This window comes from Mixophyes fleayi, chromosome 6 (assembly GCF_038048845.1).
Source record: "Mixophyes fleayi isolate aMixFle1 chromosome 6, aMixFle1.hap1, whole genome shotgun sequence".
Taxonomy (NCBI): Eukaryota; Metazoa; Chordata; class Amphibia; order Anura; family Limnodynastidae; genus Mixophyes; species Mixophyes fleayi.
In genome coordinates, this window is record NC_134407.1 from 202,226,702 (window position 1) to 202,248,411 (window position 21,710).

General features: G+C 41.9%; 1 protein-coding gene across 1 annotated transcript in view; it reads left to right on the forward strand.

Moving 5' to 3' along the window:
* The window catches only part of ATAD5 (ATPase family AAA domain containing 5), a 30,239-nt gene extending 12,476 nt beyond the window's left edge, over positions 1–17,763 (forward strand). Inside the window, exons 8-23 of the mRNA XM_075178075.1 lie at positions 28–185; positions 546–699; positions 854–1,177; positions 1,386–1,482; positions 1,687–1,766; positions 1,855–1,994; positions 2,089–2,239; positions 3,366–3,536; positions 5,070–5,197; positions 5,314–5,407; positions 6,484–6,548; positions 6,626–6,806; positions 7,666–7,829; positions 12,216–13,030; positions 13,238–13,396; positions 16,952–17,763. Of these exons, the coding sequence (XP_075034176.1) occupies positions 28–185; positions 546–699; positions 854–1,177; positions 1,386–1,482; positions 1,687–1,766; positions 1,855–1,994; positions 2,089–2,239; positions 3,366–3,536; positions 5,070–5,197; positions 5,314–5,407; positions 6,484–6,548; positions 6,626–6,806; positions 7,666–7,829; positions 12,216–13,030; positions 13,238–13,396; positions 16,952–17,030 (2,960 nt within the window). The 3' untranslated portion in view covers positions 17,031–17,763. The remainder of the gene's footprint in view (positions 1–27; positions 186–545; positions 700–853; positions 1,178–1,385; positions 1,483–1,686; positions 1,767–1,854; positions 1,995–2,088; positions 2,240–3,365; positions 3,537–5,069; positions 5,198–5,313; positions 5,408–6,483; positions 6,549–6,625; positions 6,807–7,665; positions 7,830–12,215; positions 13,031–13,237; positions 13,397–16,951) is intronic.
* The last annotated feature ends 3,947 nt before the right edge of the window (positions 17,764–21,710 follow it).

Below are 21,710 nucleotides of genomic sequence, written 5' to 3' on the forward strand. Positions count from 1 at the left end.
TCTAAGATTATTGTTCTAATTCTACAGGCTGTCCAATGTGGAATTTGGCCTTGCCCAGCTGCCCTCTGTTGACTGAGCTCTCAGCGTTATGTATGGATGTTGCAGATGTTACAAGGCTTACCCTTTCTATTGGTGACTTCACCTGCTTAAACTCTAAATCTGTAGTCCAGCGACATACTGGCTTGGTAAGTATGATTGTAGTGCCCTACTATTATGTTCTGGTACATCCTGAGAGCCCTCATAGGTGGCCCTCTGTTTCTGTCTATGCTGCTTTTATAGAGAAACTAACATTTTTCACTAATGAAACAAAGGTGGGAAATCGCAAGTCAATATGATAGAATGTGTGTGTTTATGCAGTTGGTAAATGTCAATATTTATTTATGCAATTAACAGTAATTTGAGAGGGGCAATACTGGGTGCAAGGTAAGAGCATACACTTGTGTTGCTTCTGTCACATGTTTAACATTTATGTAAAGAAAAAGTGAAAATAAACTTATAAAAAATGTTTTTACAAAAACATAGATTTCATTTTTATTCTCTTTTAGGGGGCCAAAAGACCAGAGTTTTCGGAAGCCATTAGAGACTTTCTCTTAGAAGAGGTTCGGGCGCATAATCCGCAGTTTCCAGTTAGAAGAATTTTTAAGCAGTTTCTCAAAAAACAGAGCGATTACCTTGCACTTCAAAGCACAAATAAGTCAGGTTTGTAGCTTTATTATTTCTACAACTGAGCATGTAATGTATGCCGTACCATCCCTGATGGTCAATTACATTTCGTTCCTCTCTGTTCATTGGGTTTTTACATTATTTCTGAATTATCATTTTTTTTTTGTTGGTTTTTTTTTTCCCCCCCCAGGACAAAAACTTGAAAATTGTCTAAAAGAAACAGGTGAGGTTAAAGAAGCCAATGACTCTTCTGTTGAAGATACTGGCAACCGGACGAAGCGGAAAAGGAAAGATTTTCCTAGCACAGAGTCTAAAAGGAAAAAGCCTGCTAAGAATAAAGGAGACATTGGTGAAGAACACGACTTGGAGCCGCAGTGTATAGATGAAGAGTATGTTTCACCAACGCGTTCAGCCAAGGGGCAGCTTTCTAGGGCATCTCGAAGGAAGGCCAATGCTTCTGCTGAGCCTGATGTGATCATTGTTGAAGAGAAAACAGCTGAACCAGTTACAGAGAGTAATTATACTTAAACTTAATCCCTACTAAAATGCATATCTCTAACCTAGCTCAGGTAGAAGGAAATTGCTCTGTGTATCAGCGTTTAGGACTCAATCAGTTTTCTGCTTTGAAGAGGACTACCTTCTTTTGTCTGGCTTGTCTCACTGACGCAACACACAGCTAATTCACACTTTCAATTTACGGTGACGATTTCTTTTCCCATCAGGTGTGAAATGGGAGGATGTCCTGTGGACGGAAAAATACCAGCCCCAGCATTCTGATGACTTGATAGGAAATTCTGTTGCAGTCAAACAGTTACACAGGTAATCGTTATCCATTTCTTCATATAATATTTGACAATCACCTAATGTCACTAGCTATGCTCACAAGGACATCCAGATGAATGTGGTGCTAGGGATGCCACAGCTCTTTTCCTAAAGTAGTCTGTCCTGTAAAACTTTATTGCTAATATTGTCATGTTTTATTTTGTTTGTTTTGCATTGTTTTGTTTTTTTTCTTTTATGCAGCTGGCTGAGGGATTGGAAAATCAGGGCAGAGAAGGACGACAGAAAAAATCAGATGCAAAAGACAGGAAAAGATGATAACGGTAATGACTGGTGCACTCTGAGTAAGATTGTCAGTCCTTGTGTGGTAACTGTCAGAGGCAGCACTGTTTTACTGTGTTTGTTGGTCAGATACCTGGGACCTTGGTGACTTCCGTGACGGTGAGGATAGTGATGAAGAATCTCTCTGTAACACTGTGCTCATCACCGGGCCTCCTGGGGTGGGTAAAACCGCGGCTGTCTATGCCTGTGCGCAGGAGCTAGGCTTCAAGGTTTGTGTGTCTCTTGATGTGTCCATTAGCCCCAGCCCAGTTCTCTGTTTGTGTGGTATAATGACACACACAATCCTCTTTCTCCTTTTTTTAGGTGTTTGAAGTGAACGCATCATGTCAACGCAGTGGACGTCAGATCCTGGCTCAACTTAAGGAAGCCACACAGTCTCATCAGGTGGATCAGCAGGGAGTCAATGCACACAAGCCATGTTTCTTTACCAACTACACCACTGGCAAGTCTCCAAGTGAGTATGTCTGGATATCCTGTTTACAACGGGTATAGATAGAATATTATTTTTATTTTTCATTTTTCTATTGCTGTGTCGCTATGTTACCAGTGCCTGTTTCCTTTATTTGCATTTTGGTCCCTCCCTTTTCTGCCTTTTTGAAACAGCTCTCGGGGTGTTAACAAAAATGGATGACCAATTTTTTCTTCCTGTCACTGTAAGAGGAAACTTTCTCCGAGGATGAGATGTCTTTTTAAAAAGCTCTGTCATCTGATCTATGTTAAGAGGTATATAACTGTAGGTGTTACAAGAGATCCATATATTTGTTAGTCCATCATCATTTATTTATAAAGCGCCACTAATTCCCCAGTGCTGTACAGAGAACTCTCACATCAGTCCCTGCCCCCAATGGAGCTTACAGTCTAAATTCCTTTAGACACACACACAGAAATACAGACTAGGGTCAATTTTTGATAGCAGCCAATTAACCTACCTACCTACTATGTTTTTTGGAGTCCACTGCAATCTGTGAAGAGGTAGTTTGATCTGGAATGGCCCATCGTAACAGAAATATACTATATTTATCCTTTAGTTTTAGAGTCCTAAAAAGCTGCCAAAGGTATCTACAGTTTGTATGTGATAGTCAATAAAGGTTCATCTGACACTTGGGAGCATGGCAAGGGAGTGACTGTGGTTATGGTCTCCAGTCTTCCCCTGATGTGGGATTTTCCTCATAACTCCTGCCGTTCTTCCATACAAGGTTGTAGGTTTCTCCTCTGGTGTAGCTGACACACTGTCAGGTGGCCAGTTGGAACTCCCCTGTGATTCCTCTTTTGCTCTGCTTGAGGGGGGTGGGGGAAATGTGTAGGACATCTCAAACACTGTTGAGAAGTGTTATCACAGGTTGGCACTTCATTCTATGCAAGACACAAGTAGCTTCTCTTTTACCCTGTCAAATGCAGGTAAGTTGTTGGTATTGTTGGAGATGACTTCTTGGTTTAGTCCATACCCTGGATTAATACACAATCATTTCATGATGGATAGTATAGTAGTCATGAAAGTGTAAGAAATGTGTAGCTTAAAATAGAAAATGATTTAGCACTTCACGTAACTGAAAACTGAATGAATTAACTGTTCATTTTAGGGAAACTGAGCTCTCCAAAGTGTGTTGTTTCATCTCCGAGAAAGCCTCCTGCATCACCTAGAGGTTCGGGATTGAAGAAAAGTCTTGCTCCCAAGTCCCTGGCAAACTATTTTAAAGTAGCACCCAAGCAGACAACTGAAGTAAAGAAAATTAACCTGGATATAGCCAAAGGTATTGTTCAATCACTGCCTCCTATCATGCTCACTCCCACACACACCTGACAGATCACCAAAAGTAGGATCTGACCACAAATGTTACAGAAACAGAAGGTCTCCAGAGGTGGGTATAGCAGGCAACGGTCTCACAGCAGCAGTAAATTTTCTTTTCCAGGCAGTATCTCGGTGTAGACCTATGTGGTGCTAATACCTACAATATATTGCTCCTAGCACCCTATATTTCTCCAGTTTTAGGAGGACCTATAGCTAAATGGGTTTGTTTTTTGTTGTGGTTTTGTTTTTATTTCTGGATAAATCTTTTTTTCTGCAACTATAGGGGAAGCAAACTCGCACTTGGGACAGAATGCAGAATGCACCCCCCACAGAATGCACTTGGTTAGAACTGGCTCCACCTTCTTCTCCTGATAGAAATTTAAAGGCACTGGCAAAGTTTGCAACAAACTGTATAAACAAACTGAACAGGCAGTTTGGGATAGTCTTTCCATTATTACTTCAGAGAATTTGATTTATTTGTAAGGGAAAAAAAAAAGTCAAATTTGCTCTTTCAGGCAATGGGGATATGGACTTACACTAAAGTCGTCTGAAAGTAGGCACAAACTCTTCTGCATCACAAAGAATGTACAAGGAGAATTACTTGGCCATCCTACACAGTTGCTTGTGACTTCACGAGCCATGCCTTAAGTGTGATGCCAGTGAGATTTGAATGATGAAACGTACCTAGTGGTACAAAATCTGTTCACAATACATCTATGGAACATCCGCATCATATAATAAGTTGACTGCGTTTCAACCCCAATTTGTCCCGTCCGGAGCTAATAGAATCAGTGGGAAAAAAAATCTGTGTGCTGTATTTTGAGCTCTGGCAATGATTTCTTGAAATGAAAATGACCCATCGGGTCTTCTGTAGTGGTTGAGAGATTGTTAGGGGGATTCCTCGTCTCTCCCAGCCTCCCTTTCAATAGAAGTCTCTGACAATTTTTTGGGAATTCTGTTCAACTGCCGCAGACCGTATAGATGATTTTTGCCGAATGAAGGCAAAACAGAATTTGGCAGATTTGGTCAATTTTAGTTCTAGTCGAGGTCCTAGAATGGGGTTTGTTTGTGCAGTAGGCAGGAAAGACATAGATACTGATGCTTGGATCAGCAAGAGAGCTGGATCCTGAGGGGGGGGGGGGGTCATTGCCTGCTTCAACTACTTTGGAGGAAGCTTCAATTTGCAGCAGTTCACATAAATAGGATTTTATAAGGCTACACATGAAAATGATGACACTTGTGGAATGGGGATCCTTTCATCTTATGGCTAGAGGGTCCCTTCTTCGCCTTGTTGCAAATGGAAAAACAAGCTCTGCTACATCCAAGATACAGCAACCATGTTAAATGGCGATTGATTAGTGTATTTTCCAGTACAATACCCTAAGTGTGAGTTTGTGTCCCTTTTTACTACAGGAGAAAGATTTTACAGTGAGTCTCAACCTTTTAGGAAGGGTGGTACTGGTTGGATATATTCATTGTGTGTCCTTCTTTACAGTCATCCAAACTAACTCTAAAGGGAAGATTCAAGATGGCAAATTGTCGAGAATTCTACCACTGGCAACAGATAAAGGAGCAGATGAGTCTCAACGTAAATCTGCTACGTCCCTAATTCTCTTTGAAGAGGTATGTCTCTCCTGACAGGATGGGTGGTCCTCCGATTGTGTACAGTGCCCAGGATTACATTATAATGCTGAATGAGAGTCTCTCTTATGACCTAGCAAGCATTTTGCTTATTGCAGGTTGATGTGATATTTGATGACGATTCTGGATTTTTAAATGCTATTAAGACGTTCATGAGCACTACAAAGAGGCCAGTAATTCTAACTACAAGTGGTAAGTAGACTTAAGTCTTAAAATGCTACCGATTTCACTGTGGTCATGTGTTCTTTTCTATGTTCTGAAAATGGCTGCAGTGTTCTTACCCTCACCCAGCAGCACTCAGGTGTAAGCGAAATATGGATATACAGTGCATTCGGGTTTTATAGACCAGGATTTGCTTTCTTCAAACCACCTTTACAGGAAATAGATGAATGTTTCTAGGACATTGTGTTACAAATGCAGCATTTATGCTCCTCAAATGGTCAATTACCAGGGCTTCTAATTACTTTTCTTTGTGTGTCATTAAAGTAAACTGGAAACCATTTTAAACATTAAAAAGTAGAGTTGGAACTACATTAATGACTTTTAGTGTAGAGCAGGGTTTCCCCAACCCAGTCCTCAGGGTTCCCTAACAGTGCAGGTTTTCCGGATCACATGTGACATAATTAGGACCACCTGTGGATCTGTTACAATGTGTCAGTCAGTAATGAATACACCTGTGCTCCAGCAAGGAGATATGGAAAACCTGCACTGTTAGGGAGCCCTGAGGACTGGGTTTGGGAAATCCAGGTGTAGAGGATCAATGTTTTGTTTTTTTTAGTGTGGTCACACCCCTCTTGTACCCTAGTTTTAATTTATTTACATTCCTGAAATAATTGTGTTAGCGCACGATACTTTATAGTGTTTTTTTGTTTTTTTAACGTGTGTTTTGGGACCAAACCCTTATCTCCTCCCTATCCAAACTGTCAGGTGATTCCCTTGGTGACTAATAGCTGCTATTGTTTAGGGAGTACTTTGGTTTGAGTTGGCCTTCTTGACACCTATTTCAATATGTGGAACTAACATTCCCTCTTTTTAATACAAAGTACAGCTTGAAGTAGCCAGAATAGCACTAAGAATGTGTTTGAGTGCAGAAGATCAATGTTGTCTTGTTTAAAAATTACTTATCCCATAATCTATTGTTGAAATGAACGTAGGACCGATTACAATGTCCTTCCAATGTTACAGTTCTAGAGGCCGCCTAATATTCAGGACTGTTTTGTTGTTTCTTTTCTGTTAATAAAGTTTTTGAATTTAATGTCCCTTTATAGATCCCACGTTTGGTATGGTGTTTGATGGAGTATTTGAAGAGATTCCATTTCATACGCCCTCTGTTGTAAGTCGCAGACACATCCCCACATTCCGAAGTGTCTTTTGGCTTGGAATGCTTCTCATTTCTCATATTTGTTTCAGGTGAATGTTGCAAGCTATCTACAGGTGCTTTGTCTGGCTGAAAACATCAGGACTGACTTTAAGGACTTCCTCACATTTTTGACTGCAAATGAATGTGATATCAGACAAAGTGTTCTGCATCTGCAGTTCTGGGCTCTTAGTGGAGGGGAAGGTTTTGGAGAGAAGCTGCTGCTTTCCCCTGGTGAGAACACAAAATATTCGTCTGGTGTTTTTCCAGCATTTCCCAGTCTAATATGCACTTGTAATTTTAATGAGAGCAGCTGAGGGCTCTTAATGTCCAGTGCAAATAGCAATGTGTGCATTCTTCACGAACATCAAATATTAATGTTCACATTTAAGTGACTGTCGCCTCCATTTAATTAGGCTATTCATGGGAAGCATAGAAGAGTTTTTCCCCACATATTGTGTGAATGTACATATGAAGTCTGTGCAGGCTGTCATGTAGTATAGAGCCTAAGCTGTTACTGCCTTGGTGAACTCCTAAGGATCACTTGGCTGAGATACATAAAGAAAACCCGGTGAGAGTACAGTCCTCGAGTGTCTGCATAAAATCTGTGGGTATAATGAAGTCAAGCCTGCATGAATTTATTGCAGTCCGTTCTTGCTGCGTATTAATGTAAGCTTACATTTTACAATGCAAGTTCCTGGTTGGCTTTGAGCTTGCTGTTACTTTGATATAAACAGCTTTTGAGCTAATCTGAATTGATGTCACCAGAGTAGCACTTGAGCACTAAGCTAGCTATTTGCTTGTTACTGGTGTTGGAGAGGGCAAATAAAATTCTATTCTCAGCTATAGATACTAAAGAAACTCCTTGGATCAATGATAGGCAACCTAATACACTTCATTGGTCGCATGGGGCGACCTTACCATTTATCTCAGTAATAAGTTACAACAATACATTTGCAGGGGTTGTTTAAACACATTTTACTTATAATGTGCACAAATTATTCTAATTGGTGAAATACAGGTGACTGTTGTGTAGCTTGAATTATTGCTACCGCAATTCTATTCTCATTTCTGTTTTTATTTATTTTTCCAGATAAGACACATTCTGCAGTGGAGAATGTTGGGAATTCTTGCAACAATGTTTCAACTGAGATAGCTTTTAAAGACCTTCCAAGGCGCAAGTTTGGTTGTGCTAAAAACATGTTGGGTCTTAATAATATTATTGCTCCTACCGAAGGCTTAATATCATTTGTAAAGGTGAGATGTAAATGTGAACTATGAGTCTGAATGGTGCAAGGTCTGCTGAGTATACAGATCTGTTAAGTGAAGGTTATTTTGCTTCGTCTAATCAACCTGGCAAATTTAGTTATGTTTAGAAATATTCCTATTAAAGCAGCAACATAGTTTTTTATTAAAATAGCAAGTTGAGAACCATTTAAGAATGCATCTTCTCAGTCTACAAAAGTGATTTAAATTTAAAAAAAAACAAAACTAATTTTTTCATGAGTTTACTACTATAATGAGAAGGGGTTCATTTGATGAGAGGCAAATAAAGCTTTTTGAACCAGCTGTTAACATTGTTATGGTCTGTGCTGTAAATGTGGCTGCTTTAGGTGTTGCCAGTGGGTAGGGCAGTTGATGTCTCTCCCTAAGGCTTCCATGCCAAGAGTTTTCTTGCATTCTCTTGGGAGGCACTGGAGTAAGGGGTGTTAGAGCCTTCATTAGCACTTTGACACTTTAAAATTCAGTTTGTTTGTGTTCCTCCATATATCATATCCCCATAGTGCAGGGAACTTGGATTTCTTTAGAGTGCCTACAGGACAGGGTTCTTTGTTTCTGGGCTGCTTTATCAGGGTTTTAATTCCGCTGTGGCGGCTGCCTGGGCAGAGAAGATGCCGTTCCTATTACTAAGAATAGTGTACAAACGCCTGTCTCGCTTTCTATCCTCTCATTCCATTCTTGACTCTGCAATTAGACTTCCGACCCCAATGTTCCACTGAAATTGCTCTCACAAAAGTGATCAATGATCTTTTTACTGCAAATTCTAAGGGTCATTTCTCCGCACTCATTCTCCTGGACCTCTCTGTTGCTTTTGACATTGTTGATCACCACCTTCTCCTGCACACCCTTCACTCCATTGGCCTTCATGACACAGTTTTTTCCTGGTTCCCTTCCCATCTATCGAACCGCTCTTTTAGTGTTTCTACATCTGGCACAATCTCCCCTTCACTCCCACTATCTGTTGGGGTCCAATAAGGCTGTTCTTTGCCCTTTAATTTTTTTCCATTATACACACCTTTTCTTAGGGCATTACTTCACTCATTCGGCCTCCAGTACCACCTATACGCTGATGACACCCAGGCCTATATCTCTTTTCCTGACCTCTCTCCTGTACTATCTCGTGTAACCAACTCTTTCTGCTATCTCCACATGGATGTCCCAATGCTACCTAAAGCTCAAAATGTCCAGAACAGAGATGCGTACCTTCCCTCCTACTGGAGTCATCACCTGCCCTCAAATCTCCCTTACTGTTAATAACACCACAATTTCCTCAGTCTTCCAAGCCCATTGCCTTGGTATCACACTTTGCTTTATTCCTCACATCCAGACTCTCTCCCAGTCCTGTCGACTACATTTTAAAAAGATTGCCAGACTACGCAATTTTCTTACTCAACATGTTACCAAAACTCTTATCCATTCTCTCATCATCTTCCGTCTTGACTATTGCAAACGCCTATCTGGCATTCCTGACACCCACATATCCACTATTCATTCTGCCCTAAATGCTGCTGCAAGACTGATCTTCCTCTCTCACCGCTTCACATATGCTACACCACTTTGCAAATCCCTACATTGGGTCCCTTATCCTCCAGAATCCAATTCAAATTACTCTCTTGCCTTCAAAGCCCTTGACAACACTACCACTGCATACTTTTCAAATCTCGTATCAGAATACTCTCCCTCCCACCCTCTTGGATCTACCTCTGACCTGTTCCTTGTCTCGTCTCTGGTAACCAGCTTGCACTCCCACATAGAAGACCTTTCCCGTGCAGCTCACTTATGTAATTCACTACCACACTACCCGATAACACTATTCACACTAATGCACCCACACAACTGTGCAAATCTCCACTCTGAACCACATTTGCTCCTCTGCTTTCAGCACAGCTGTGCCCTCTTCCACTTAGACTGTAAGCTCTCTAATGAGCTGGGTCCTTTATACCCTTTGTTTTCATGTCTGAGGTTTGTTGTTTTTTTGCCTACCTTGTATGTGCCTGTTAAAACATGTACTGTTTTCCCTACTGTACGGCGCTGCAAGCACTGTGCTGCCTTACAAATCTACGGTAATAATACTTCCACCACGTTCCGCTACCAGGGGCCCTATGCTGCTACCACAAGACAGGTACAGCAGCGCCAGGCTCTGTGCAGGAGGAGCAGCCAGGTAAGTTATTCTTGCCTCTGGGGAGAGCAGAGTTGTTTAAGTCGCGGTCAGCCTCTGGTGGCCGTCGCTTACAGAGAGTGAAGTACCTTGCGGTTTATTTGTGAGCTGGATCAGGTGGGGGCAGTCTGCATATAGGCAGCCCCTGCACTAGGAACAGCTAGGCCTAGACAGGGGCATCCTTCAGAGGACTATGGCTGACGGTGTGTTTACCCCCTGGGGGGACGGAACACCCGCTGTGCAACCCTGATGAAATACAGCGCTTATTCCTTTGCAGCCCTTCAGGGAATGAAGCCCACTAAAACAGAGACTCTGTCAGCTGCTCGTGCTCGTCCTCTTCAGTAGCCACAGCTGTAGGGAAGTATTTAGACCTGGGGTGGGTTGTCCAAAGGGGTTAGTGTATATCAGGGGTGGACATTTTTTGTGTGTGTGCATACACCTATACAGTATAAATACATACATACCATAAACATACATTAAATATAACATAATTTACAGTATCCTGTTAAGCAAAAAAAAAAATGTGACGTTGCTAAAATGTTCATAAAAATAGCAAAAATCGGCACAGCTCTTACCTGGCTGTTGTGTACAGAGGTTCAAAGGGCTTCTAATAGTCCCTTCACAGTAGTCCACACTGCTACTGTATCCACCCTCACTAAATAAGAACAATTTCATTCCAGCAATGGGCCAGAATTACTCTTTGGAAAAAGAGGTATCTCTTCAATCATTAGATATTAAGGTATTGAAAATCTATTTTAAAAAAAGACAATACTGTTTTAGAAACATAGAGGATCATCGGTTTTCCTAAAGAGGTTGCCCTGTGTCTAAACAGATAATGAATGGATCACTTCTGTGATGCGACATGTTTGTATTGGGGTGGGAAAACCTTTTCCTTACAATGTGAAGGCACATTCTACCAGGTAAGTGGGCGGCATGGAATGGAGCCTCAGCTGAGGGGAGCGTCTACATGGTCCTCAGGGCATACTTATACAAAATGTTTCAAGTTTATTGTTTTTACATCCAAAGACACCAGTTTTGGCAGTTAGGTGCTGTGCTCCGTAACTCTGAGCATACCCAAAGAGGACGTTTTGGACTGTCCCCATAGTATAGTGTTCCCCATGAGTATATAAGATAAAACAATATTTTTATATTTGTGTTAAATCCTTTTATTTGAATCCATTTGGTAACACTGAGTTCCCACCCGTTTTACACTTTAGTTCTCCTGTTAAAAGTTTAACAAGGTTAAACATTTTCTGGGGTGAAAGTTTTCTCTGGTTCTGTCCTGTGGTTCTTGGTTAGAAAAATAAGTGAGTTCCCTGCAGGATGGGCGGAGCACAAAGAGCTTGCAAAGTGGAAGCACTATATCTCCATGAGAAAATGATTTAATGAAGTATAAAATTTCCTTTTCACCACTGTTCCTTGTTGACCTTTAGTTGAGCACTCTTCGTCACTGTAGCTTCTGTCTAAAGTTCCCCAGCATTGTACCACTCTTAAGTTGGATGTTATTCTCCTCTACCCATAGTAGACTCGGGGCTTGGATTTTGGCCTACTTTTCTCACAATTGCTCAAATGGCTAGAAAAGTAGCCTACGCCTCAGGAATGGATAGCCAATTCACTACCTTTTAACATACCTGATGTAGATGGAAGAATCCTAATCAGATTGGTGGAATCATGTATGACAGCCATGTAGTGTCAATGTATATTTCAAATTTGACATAGCTTGTGGGTAGTTGTCTAGATGCAGATTTCTTAATGTCACTCTTCCATTTAATTCACAAAAGTAAGCTTTGACTATACGCTTTCTATATAAATATATTTTTGGGGTATGACTGGCTTTCCCAGGTTACTCATGGGACAATCATTGTACAGTATTGTGCATATTATATGATATAGATATATATATATATATATATATATATATATATATATATATATATATATATGTTTTGTTTTTTTATATATAGAGGTGCGAATATATAGATGGATAGAGAATAATCTTGTTGTGTTGGAGACGATCTGTATGAAGAGGGCTTTGGAAATGCGATCATGGGACAGAGAAAAATATCTTGTGCTTTTGTCTTTGTCCATTCCCCAAAGTTCTTTTCCTGCTTGAATAGTTATCTTGGAGAACAGCAGCATGCTTATATTTAATGAGTGCTGACTAACAGTTATTTTAAATGCTAAAACAGTGATTTGTGTTTCAGGGTAAAATCCTGGAGACAGATGAATGGAGTCGAATCCTACAGCTGCTCACAGAGTTTCAAATGAGAAGCATAGACTTTATATTCAGCAATCTAGAATTCCTTCTACCCTTACCGCTGCAGATGGAAGAGCCGCGAATAACTCTGCCCTGTGAGAAGACTGAACTGGCCCCACTCCCTGACGAGGACTCTACCAATGACGATGGTGACATAAAGGTGTCTGTACAGATGAAGCGTAGGAAGAAGCTGGTGCTTCTGAATGACAGTGACCTGTTTGAAAGTGACTGTAACTCTCTCGATGATGTACTCTTGCCTCCAGATAATGCAGTTCCAAGTGAAGATGATGTAAAAAACAGCTTATGTATGAGTGATACAGTAAAACATATTTCAGAATCTGCTGTTGTAAAGAGAAAGCTCTTGCCAGCAGACAGCAAGTCTTCTCTCCTGGTGTATCGCTGCTTGGATTCGTTGGCAGAATTTGCAGACAACATGTCTTCTCTAGATTGCTCTACGTGTGACGCATCTGGCCAAGCTGACATATGCGATCGTAAGTGGACAGAAAGCAGATTAAAACATGGTCTTTGTGATGGACTGCGAGCAGAAAACAGGGACTTGTGGAGCACTCAGAGCTGCGGGGAAATCCGAGCCCACATAGAAACGCACTCATTTCAGAAGTGTTCTTCAGAACTTTCAAAAGCTTTGGATTCCTCTCTGGAACTGTGCAAGAAGTCTGGAAAAGATCCAACTGAAGAACTTACCCTGCATGTATCTAAAACTCGAGAAGAGGTGTACTTTGGGCAGCCTGCCGCTACTAGAAAGTAAGCAATGAGTCGTCTTGTGTTTTTAATTGGGGAGTTGAGTCTGAGATTAAGCAAAGATTTCTGTCTGAACTCTCTTCATGTGCGTTTAAAGTCTCTAGTACAATATTTTGTCTTATGTTTATTGTGATGTAGGTTACAATTGATTTCTGTCTTTAGACTGGATATTAATTGCTTTTGTTTGTACATTTGTCCCATGTGCTTCAGTGTATCGGAGAGCCGGTTATCAGTTGTAAAAACAGTATTATCAAACAGAGCTTTTATCGGCCTGGGGAACAGGCAAGTGAATATAACAGAGTATCTTCCTGCCCTCCGCACTATTTGTCGGTTAGAAAAGGCAAAAGAGGAAGGGAAAACCAAACGAAGGTAATGTTTTTCTTTTCATCTTCCATGACCTGACCTTGATTGAAGTGGATGTGCTTTGGTTTGTGATGTACTAACCCTGGCTACTCCATAGTATTATGAGCTTGGTATGCAAAAAGGTGGTGGGTGCTTCATGACTGGTGATCAATCATAATTAAGGGTTGAACAAAGTTTATATGAAAATCATGTATAACGTGTAAAACCTTAATGTGAAATTTATAACTTCAGCAGCAGGAGAGTTATGTTTCAGGGCACTGGAAAAAGAATAAACTCCTGGTCTCGCTGGCATCCCCTTGTTTTTTTGGCACCTTGCATAAGCTGTGGTCACAAGGCCTTTATCTACCATTAATTTGCAACCTCTCCCTGTCACCTTGAGTTTTGTATTCTCATCCCCTCCACCCGCCCATTCTCTTTGTGATAGCCCCCACCTCTGTCCCTAGCCTCAACCACAAGCCAAGTGGACCCTGCATTGGTAGTCAGTCCTTCCTTCCCATTGTTTCATTGTTGCAATGAGCAGGATATATGTTAAGTGTTTACTCTTTGTATAGCAAAAGTGTCTCCTGTAGCCTTAGAAATAAAACCACAGTTCACATAGCACGTTGCTACACTTATAGGATCAGTTGGTTTAGATTTTAACCAAACCTCTCTAGATATCCTAAGGGTGTTTGTAGAATCTTGTGTTTTAAATTGGCTTTTTTGAAATTGATAACATTTCTAAAACAAAATACACATGAAGAATAAACTACCAGATTTTCCTTTACCCGCTGAAACATGTTTACAGATAAATGACAGATCTATCACTTAATTTGAAACAACCCATGGTATTTTTTTAAGGTTTCTTGTAAAGGTGCACTTGGATATGTAATACTCCCCAAGTCTTATAGTGATGACTAGTGGGTGGTAATAATGTGAACCGGGACGAGAACCCAGACACGCTTCACACCTACACAAATATTCCGATTGCATGAACAAACGTAGGCAATCTACATCTCTTCTCCTGATCTTTCTTCCACCCTCCTCTCTCGGGTATCTGACTGCCTCTCCTGGATGTCCGCGCGTTTTCTCAAAATCAATATCTCCAAAACGGAACTCAGTCTTTCCTCCGCCTAGACTCCCATCCCACCATGACCTCTCTATTGTCGTCAACAACACCACCATCTCCTCTGTTACCCAACTCCGCTGCCTGGGTGTCACCCTCGACTCCTCTCTCTCTTTTGCCCCCCACATCCATTCCCTTGCCCAGTCCTGTCGCTTTCAACTGCGCAACATCGCCCGCATCCGTCCCTTCCTCTCTCAGGATGCCACCAAAACTATCATCCCCGCACTCATTATCTCCCGCCTGGATTATTGCAACTTCCTCCTCACTGGCCTCCCCCACTCCCCTCCCCCACTCCCATATCTCCCCCCTCTGCTCTATAATCAATGCGGCCGCAAGACTCCTCTTCCTCTCACGCCGCTCCTCTTCTGCCTCCCCTCTCTGCCTCGTCCTACACTGGCTTCCCATCCCCTACAGAATCCTTTTCAAACTCCTTACCACCACGTACAAGGCTCTCTCACACTCTACTGCCCCCTACAGCTCTAACATCCTCTCCATTCACACTCCTGCTCGCTCTCTGCGCTCAGCCAATGACCGCCGCCTCACCTCCACTCTTATCACCTCTTCCCACTCCAGAATCCAAGACTTTTCCCGTGCAGCCCCCCTTCACTGGAATGACCTCCCTCGTTCCATCCGTCTCTCTCCTACTTTGTGCTCCTTCAAACGTGCACTGAAAACTCACCTCTTCCGTAAAGCCTACCAACCATCTACTTAACCACCTCCTCTACTCGATCTCCCTTCTCTCTTCTGGCTCCCCTTGTGCCTGTTCTGTCTACCCTCCTTTAGGATGTAAGCTCACATGAGCAGGGCCCTCTTCCCTCCTGTCTCCTCACCTGTTCTTCTGCTCCGTGGTTATTGCATCAGCCTGCCTGGAGTTTCTGAAGTATTGGTATTTTTGTTTATTGTTCTGTACTGTTTCACCCTGTATAGTCTACTGTTTGTACTGTGTACGGCACTGCGGAAATCTTGTGGCGCCTAACAAATAAATGATGATAATATAATAATCTAAACACTTGCCTCAAAATCGAAGATCCAGCTTTCCGACGGCAGCGGGTGCAGACAGCCAGTCGTTCCGATGAGGCAGCTGTCCGGCACTTCACTTTGACGTTAGTGCGCCGTACATTAATGTTAATTTAAAGTGGCAATGTCTGGACCCAGCAGTCTAAGGGCTAGATTTACTAAGCTGCGGGTTTGAAAAAGTGGGGATGTTGCCTATAGCAACCAATCAGATTCTAGCTGTCATTTTGTAGAAGGTACTAAGTAAATGAAAGCTAGAATCTGATTGGTTGCTATAGGCAACATCCCATCAGATTCTAGCTGTCATTTTGTAGAAGGTACTAAGTAAATGAAAGCTAGAATCTGATTGGTTGCTATAGGCAACATCCCATCAGATTCTAGCTGTCATTTTGTAGAAGGTACTAAGTAAATGAAAGCTAGAATCTGATTGGTTGCTATAGGCAACATCCCCACTTTTTCAAACCCGCAGCTTAGTAAATCAAGCCCTAAGTGTTTAAACACTTAACCTTCCCTGTTTGTTCTTCACAAAGACTGTAGGAAGAGATGTGGTGCCTCCTTCCAGTGGATTTCCGCTTGGATCAGGACAATCATGTAGCCTTGTTTTGTGGCTGAGGTACCGGCTCCCTCTGTGCTGACAGCACATTAGTCCTATGGGTGGTACATTATGGGGTATCTGCAGAGTGGCTACTTGCTTGTCCTTACATGCCTTTTCCAAAGGTTATAAAGTTTTACTCTAACCAGATGTTCATTCTTGAGCATTACTCTTCTTCCATTGAGAGTGGTTTTGGGAGATACCCCTGTATCCCCCTAATGCTGAATGAGAAAAGGTGATTTTAGTACTTTCTGGTTTTTTTTCCTCACAATAGGGGACACAGATCAACTCACCCAGGAGTGCGTGGTCACTAACACCTTTTCTCTTTCTTTGTGGGTTTGTATTATGGTTGTAAACTGTGGTTGGAGCACATGGATACCCTGCCTGCTGATGGTTAAAACATAAATTCTTTTCTCCAAGTCTATTGGTAGTTAGAGGTGTTGTGTTAACAGAAATTACAAAAATCACACTCTTTTATAATATTCTCTACAAGATGGCCCCAAAGCAATACCAGCGGTTATGAAGGCTCAGGCCTCTAGTATCAATGTCTTGTATTAGATTTCCTAATACAAACCTTGTCACTAAATACATGTTTAACCGACAGAGCAAAGGCTCATTTCAATCTAAATATGAAATTAATATTGGATAGATATGCCACAAAGATATACTCAGTCTCCGTGAAAGCAATACCTGTGAAACCAATGGATGTGCATGGGACTCTGCAAGAGAAGGTCGCTGAGGATGGGAACTTACCCAGTCTTCCTTTCATTCTGCCCGTCACTGTTGTGTTACTGGATGTAAACCATGTATATCATTGTACTAATATTTTATCCCCTGTGTAATCTCTCCACAGATTTCTACACTATTTAGAGGGAATTCATCTTGAGTTACCAAAAGCAACATTGAACAGTTTGGCAGCTGATTTTCCATAACCTTCAACTGTGTGTGGTGTGTAGTGAAGGAATCATGTTCTTCCTGTTAGTCCTTTCTATGTCTTGTGTCTAGGACTTGAACCTCAGCCATCTATAAAGACTTTACACTTCATTTTATTTATCAAGTAATGACTTTGTTCTTCCCAAGCATATATCCTAATTTTCAATTAATTTATTCATATCTGGAAATTTTTTTAAGTTTAGAATCAAATGATATATAATATACGCAGCTCTTTTTTTGGGGGGGGGGATAAACGTGTGTGAACAAAATAAAGTGGTTTAAAATCGATCATGTTCTTATAGTGAACCACCTTGAAGAGGGGTGTACTGTAAGACTGTGCCAGAATATTGTGTATTTCTACCCCCAAACAAGGCCCTGATCTGACTGGGCTGCTCTTTTTGATCCTCTGTTTGAATGGGCAGCTTACAAAGTCTCAATCTTTGTCTGGCTGTATGAATCTCGATTGTTTTCATTTTATTTCCTAATGTCCATACCCTGGATCCTGTGGTTTCCTGCCAAAAAGGTCTGTAACATTTAATGGAGTGCACTAGACATTTGTATAGATCTGTACAGCTTTGTAAACAATACTTCAAAACGCTACTTCGGAGTGAAAATTGTGTTTCTTTTTTACTGGCCCAGAATTATTAATGTATTATAAAGCTGATTTTATATATTATTTTTTTTTATTGTTCAATGCTATTCTGGAATATTAAAGGAGGTTTTAAATAAAAACACATCTACCTCTTTTATATCCATTGATTACAATGAGGTCTGTCCTGCTTTGATTTGTACCTTGCTTTGACTCACTCCGGTTGGCAAACTCTAAAGAGGAGCAGTATGTGCATCTAGGAGTCAGAGGTTTTCGTTTGAAGAACTCGTATCACATGTGTCAAAACACTAAACACGCACAATATAACATTAAATGTGTAGCTGTAGGGTTTTCTCTACACTAGAGCAAGGGTGGGCAAACTTTGGGCTCGATCTTCTACTATGAAGACCAAAACTATGTTGCGATCTAATATATAATGTGATATTTCTTGGCCAAATAGGCAAATAAATATAAAATAACATCAAACATGCATTTTACCATCATTAAAAGGTGTTTACCTACTGTAAAGTTGATCAATGACACTGTATATCTTGTGACAACTTATTGAAAGATGGTTCAGAATTGAAGGCATTATTTTAAATGTTTTCGTCCTCTAAATGTGTGACGTATTCATTTGGAATATGAAGGAATATTGAATAAATTTCTACAACTATATGGAAATGACCTGAAAAACGAAAATTGACAAGATCAAGAGGAGACTTTAGCATATTAAGCAGCTTCAAAGACTTTGTACACTTCACTGCAGAATATATCATGTTCAGTAGCATCCATCATGTATTTCTGTAACTATTGCAACATTAGGGAAGTTCCTTAAAATTCCCTTTCCAAGCTGCCATTTTAGAAACTTCAAGTTTGATTTAAAAGAAATTAAGAACTAGATAATTGGATATGTTTCTATCTCGGTCTTGAAGTTCCAGGTTGCATTCATTGCCGTGAGCTGTAAAATCTTTAAAAAAAAACCAAAAAACACAACTTTGTCAACTATGCAGCTGAGAGATTCTCTCTCCAAGTGATGCTAAAAAGAGTTATTACAGGCAACAGACTGGAATCTTTTTAAGAACTGCACCGGACTAAGCCATGTGACATCATACAACAGCGGGTTTTTATACTCGTCTTTTCTTCCAGTTGCGCTCTGAAAAGTTGTCCTCATATACTCGCACAGACTGAGTTAAACAAAAAAACAGCGCATTGTGTTATAGTTGTTTTTGTTTTGTTTGGTAGAGTGCGAGAAACTCGTTATACTTTACCAATCATGTATCTCTACACACCAGTTTCTGAAGAGGGAGGCTTGTTTTTCTTAGCAAAATTAACAGATGTTTTCACATTTGCTTCAACATTTCTCGCATCTTGAAAAGGTTTCTTATGTTTCACTAAAATATTTGCAATATAAGTGGAAGACTGCATTTGCTGCTTAGCACTGCCAAATCGGTTTAGCCAATATTAGCTGTTGTGCTCGTAACGTTTCAAGGATTTCACTTTAATCTTACTAATTTCACTATTTTGTGGAAAGTCAATCATTTTTCATATGGAATTGACCCCTTCTTGGGCAGAGCAACACTCGCACGTTATATCAAACACGCATTTTTCTGTAAACATTGTAAAATAAAATAAAAAATCCTGTTCATTCCTCATGAATGTGGCAGAGTTTTGGTCTTTCAGATATTCATGTTCATTAAGAGTACTAATAATAAAACTATAATATCCTTTAAGGATAATCATTAAATATAAATTCTTATGTCGGGTGTTTTCAGCTGTTACTGATATTAAAGCAGTAACTGATGAGAGAGCGTAATTATGCAACCAATCAGATTCTACACCCCTATTACTATCTCCATTATCCCCATCACTTCTCTCATCCTGACATTCAGCTCATTCCCTGTCTTCCACACACTTATACAAACACACTGCAACCAAGTGACATGCCCAAAATGAACTACATATAAGAACCGATACAGCTAATGCATTAACTTGGCCAAGCATGTGCAGTAGCACAACTGGCAAACAAATAGATGCGAGCGCATCTCTCTTAACAGAGATGACGACCACATCTGACGTGGGAGATGCATCCACATCTTCCCACCATACTATCAATGTCATAAGCACACATAAATTTACACACATCGCACATCAAACCTACTACAACATCAACTAAAATATACACTAACAATAAAAACACTAGACCACCAATAACTACAACAACCAATGAAAATTCAGTGTTTTGGTGCTAAAATCGTCCCAACCACTTAAATAGGTGGTGTTTCAACATGGCCGACCATTCTGTACACAGAACCCACTGAGGAAGCCACTTAGTGGTGAACCTAAACTACTCCAAAGAACAGTTCACCTTATATTACATGTACTATTTATACTATTAGCATTCTTCTCCATTTTTCTCATAGAAATTCTTTTCAGTTTTGTCTGCACCCCCTTATTATTATTAATATTTATTTATAAGGCGCTACAAGGCATCCGCAGCGCCGTACAGAGACAAACAAAATCACAATACAATGGGAGACAGCACAGTACAGTAAACACAGCAACTCAGTACGCTCAATGCACAGCTAGAGAGGGCGGGGAAGGGGGAGGGAGGATCCGAAAACGATGGGGCCCAAGAAGGGGGGCGCGGAAGACAGGGAGACCCCCAGGGGGGAGGAGGGAGCGAAAGTGGACGTGGGGTGGAGGACCTTTGAGGAGGAGGGCTAAGTAGCTGGAGAGCAGAGTTAGAAGTGGTGGAAACAGGAGGAGAGATGGCCCTGCTCAGAGGAGCGTACAATCTAAGGGGAGGGGTGGACAGACAGAGAGACGCAGGGGAGAGAGGGAGAGTAGGGGGACAGAGGCAGAAGATAAGGTAGGAAGTTAAGTGGGAGACAGAAAGGCTTTAAGAAAAAGGTGGGTTTTTAGGGCCCGTTTGAAGCTGGACAGATTAGGGGAAGTTCTGATGGAGGGAGGGAGCTTGTTCCAGTGGAGGGGGGCAGCGCGGGCGAAGTCTTGGATACGCGCGTGGGAGGAGGTTATAAGGGGGGAAGAGAGGCGACGGTCAGAGGCAGAACGGAGAGGGCGGGATGGAGCATGAATAGAGAGGAGGGTGGAGATGTAGGGCGCAGTGGAGTTGGCGAGGGCCTTGTAGGTGAGTGTGAGGAGCTTAAAGAGGATTCTGAAGGGGAATGGGAGCCAGTGAAGGGCTAGGTAGAGGGGGGAGACAAAAGAGGAGCGGCGAGAGGAAAATAAGCCTAGCTGCAGCGTTAAGGACGGATCGAAGGGGATCGAGATGAGAGTGGGGGAGGCCAGTGAGGAGGAGGTTGCAGTAGTCCAGGCGGGAGATGATCAGAGAGTGGATAAGGCATTTGGTGGCATCTTGGGAGAGGAAGGGCCGGATGCGAGCGATGTTGCGCAGCTGGAAGCGGCAGGATTTAGCAAGAGAGAGGATGTGGGGGCCAAAGGAGAGAGAGGAGTCGAGGATGACACCAAGGCAGCGAAGTTGGGGGACAGGGGAGATAGAGGTGTTGTCGACAGTGATGAAGAGGTCAGAAGGGGATGGGGTATGAGAGGGAGGAAAAACTATGAGCTCAGTTTTGGCAAGGTTAAGTTTGAGGAATCGAGAGGACATCCAGGAGGAGATGGCAGAGAGGCAGGCGGACACCCTAGAAAGGAGGGAGGGAGAGAAATCAGGAGAGGAGAGGTATAGTTGAGTGTCGTCAGTGTAAAGGTGGTAGCTGAAGCCGAAGGAGCTGATGAGTTCACCCAGGGAGGAGGTGTATAGAGAGAAGAGTAAGGGTCCCAGAACAGAGCCCTGAGGGACCCCGACTGGAAGGGTGGATGGGGGGGAGAGAGACCCAGAGGTGGTGACAGAGAAGGAACGGTGAGTAAGGTAAGAGGTGAACCAGGACAGGACTGGGCCGGAGAGGCCGAAAGACTGGAGGGTGTGAAGGAGGAGGGGGTGGTCAACGGTGTCAAAGGCTGCAGAGAGGTCAAGGAGGATGAGAAGGGAGAAGTGGCCCCTGGCTTTTGCAGAGAGGAGGTCATTGGTGACTTTAGCCAGGGCAGTTTCAGTGGAGTGGAGGGGGCGGAA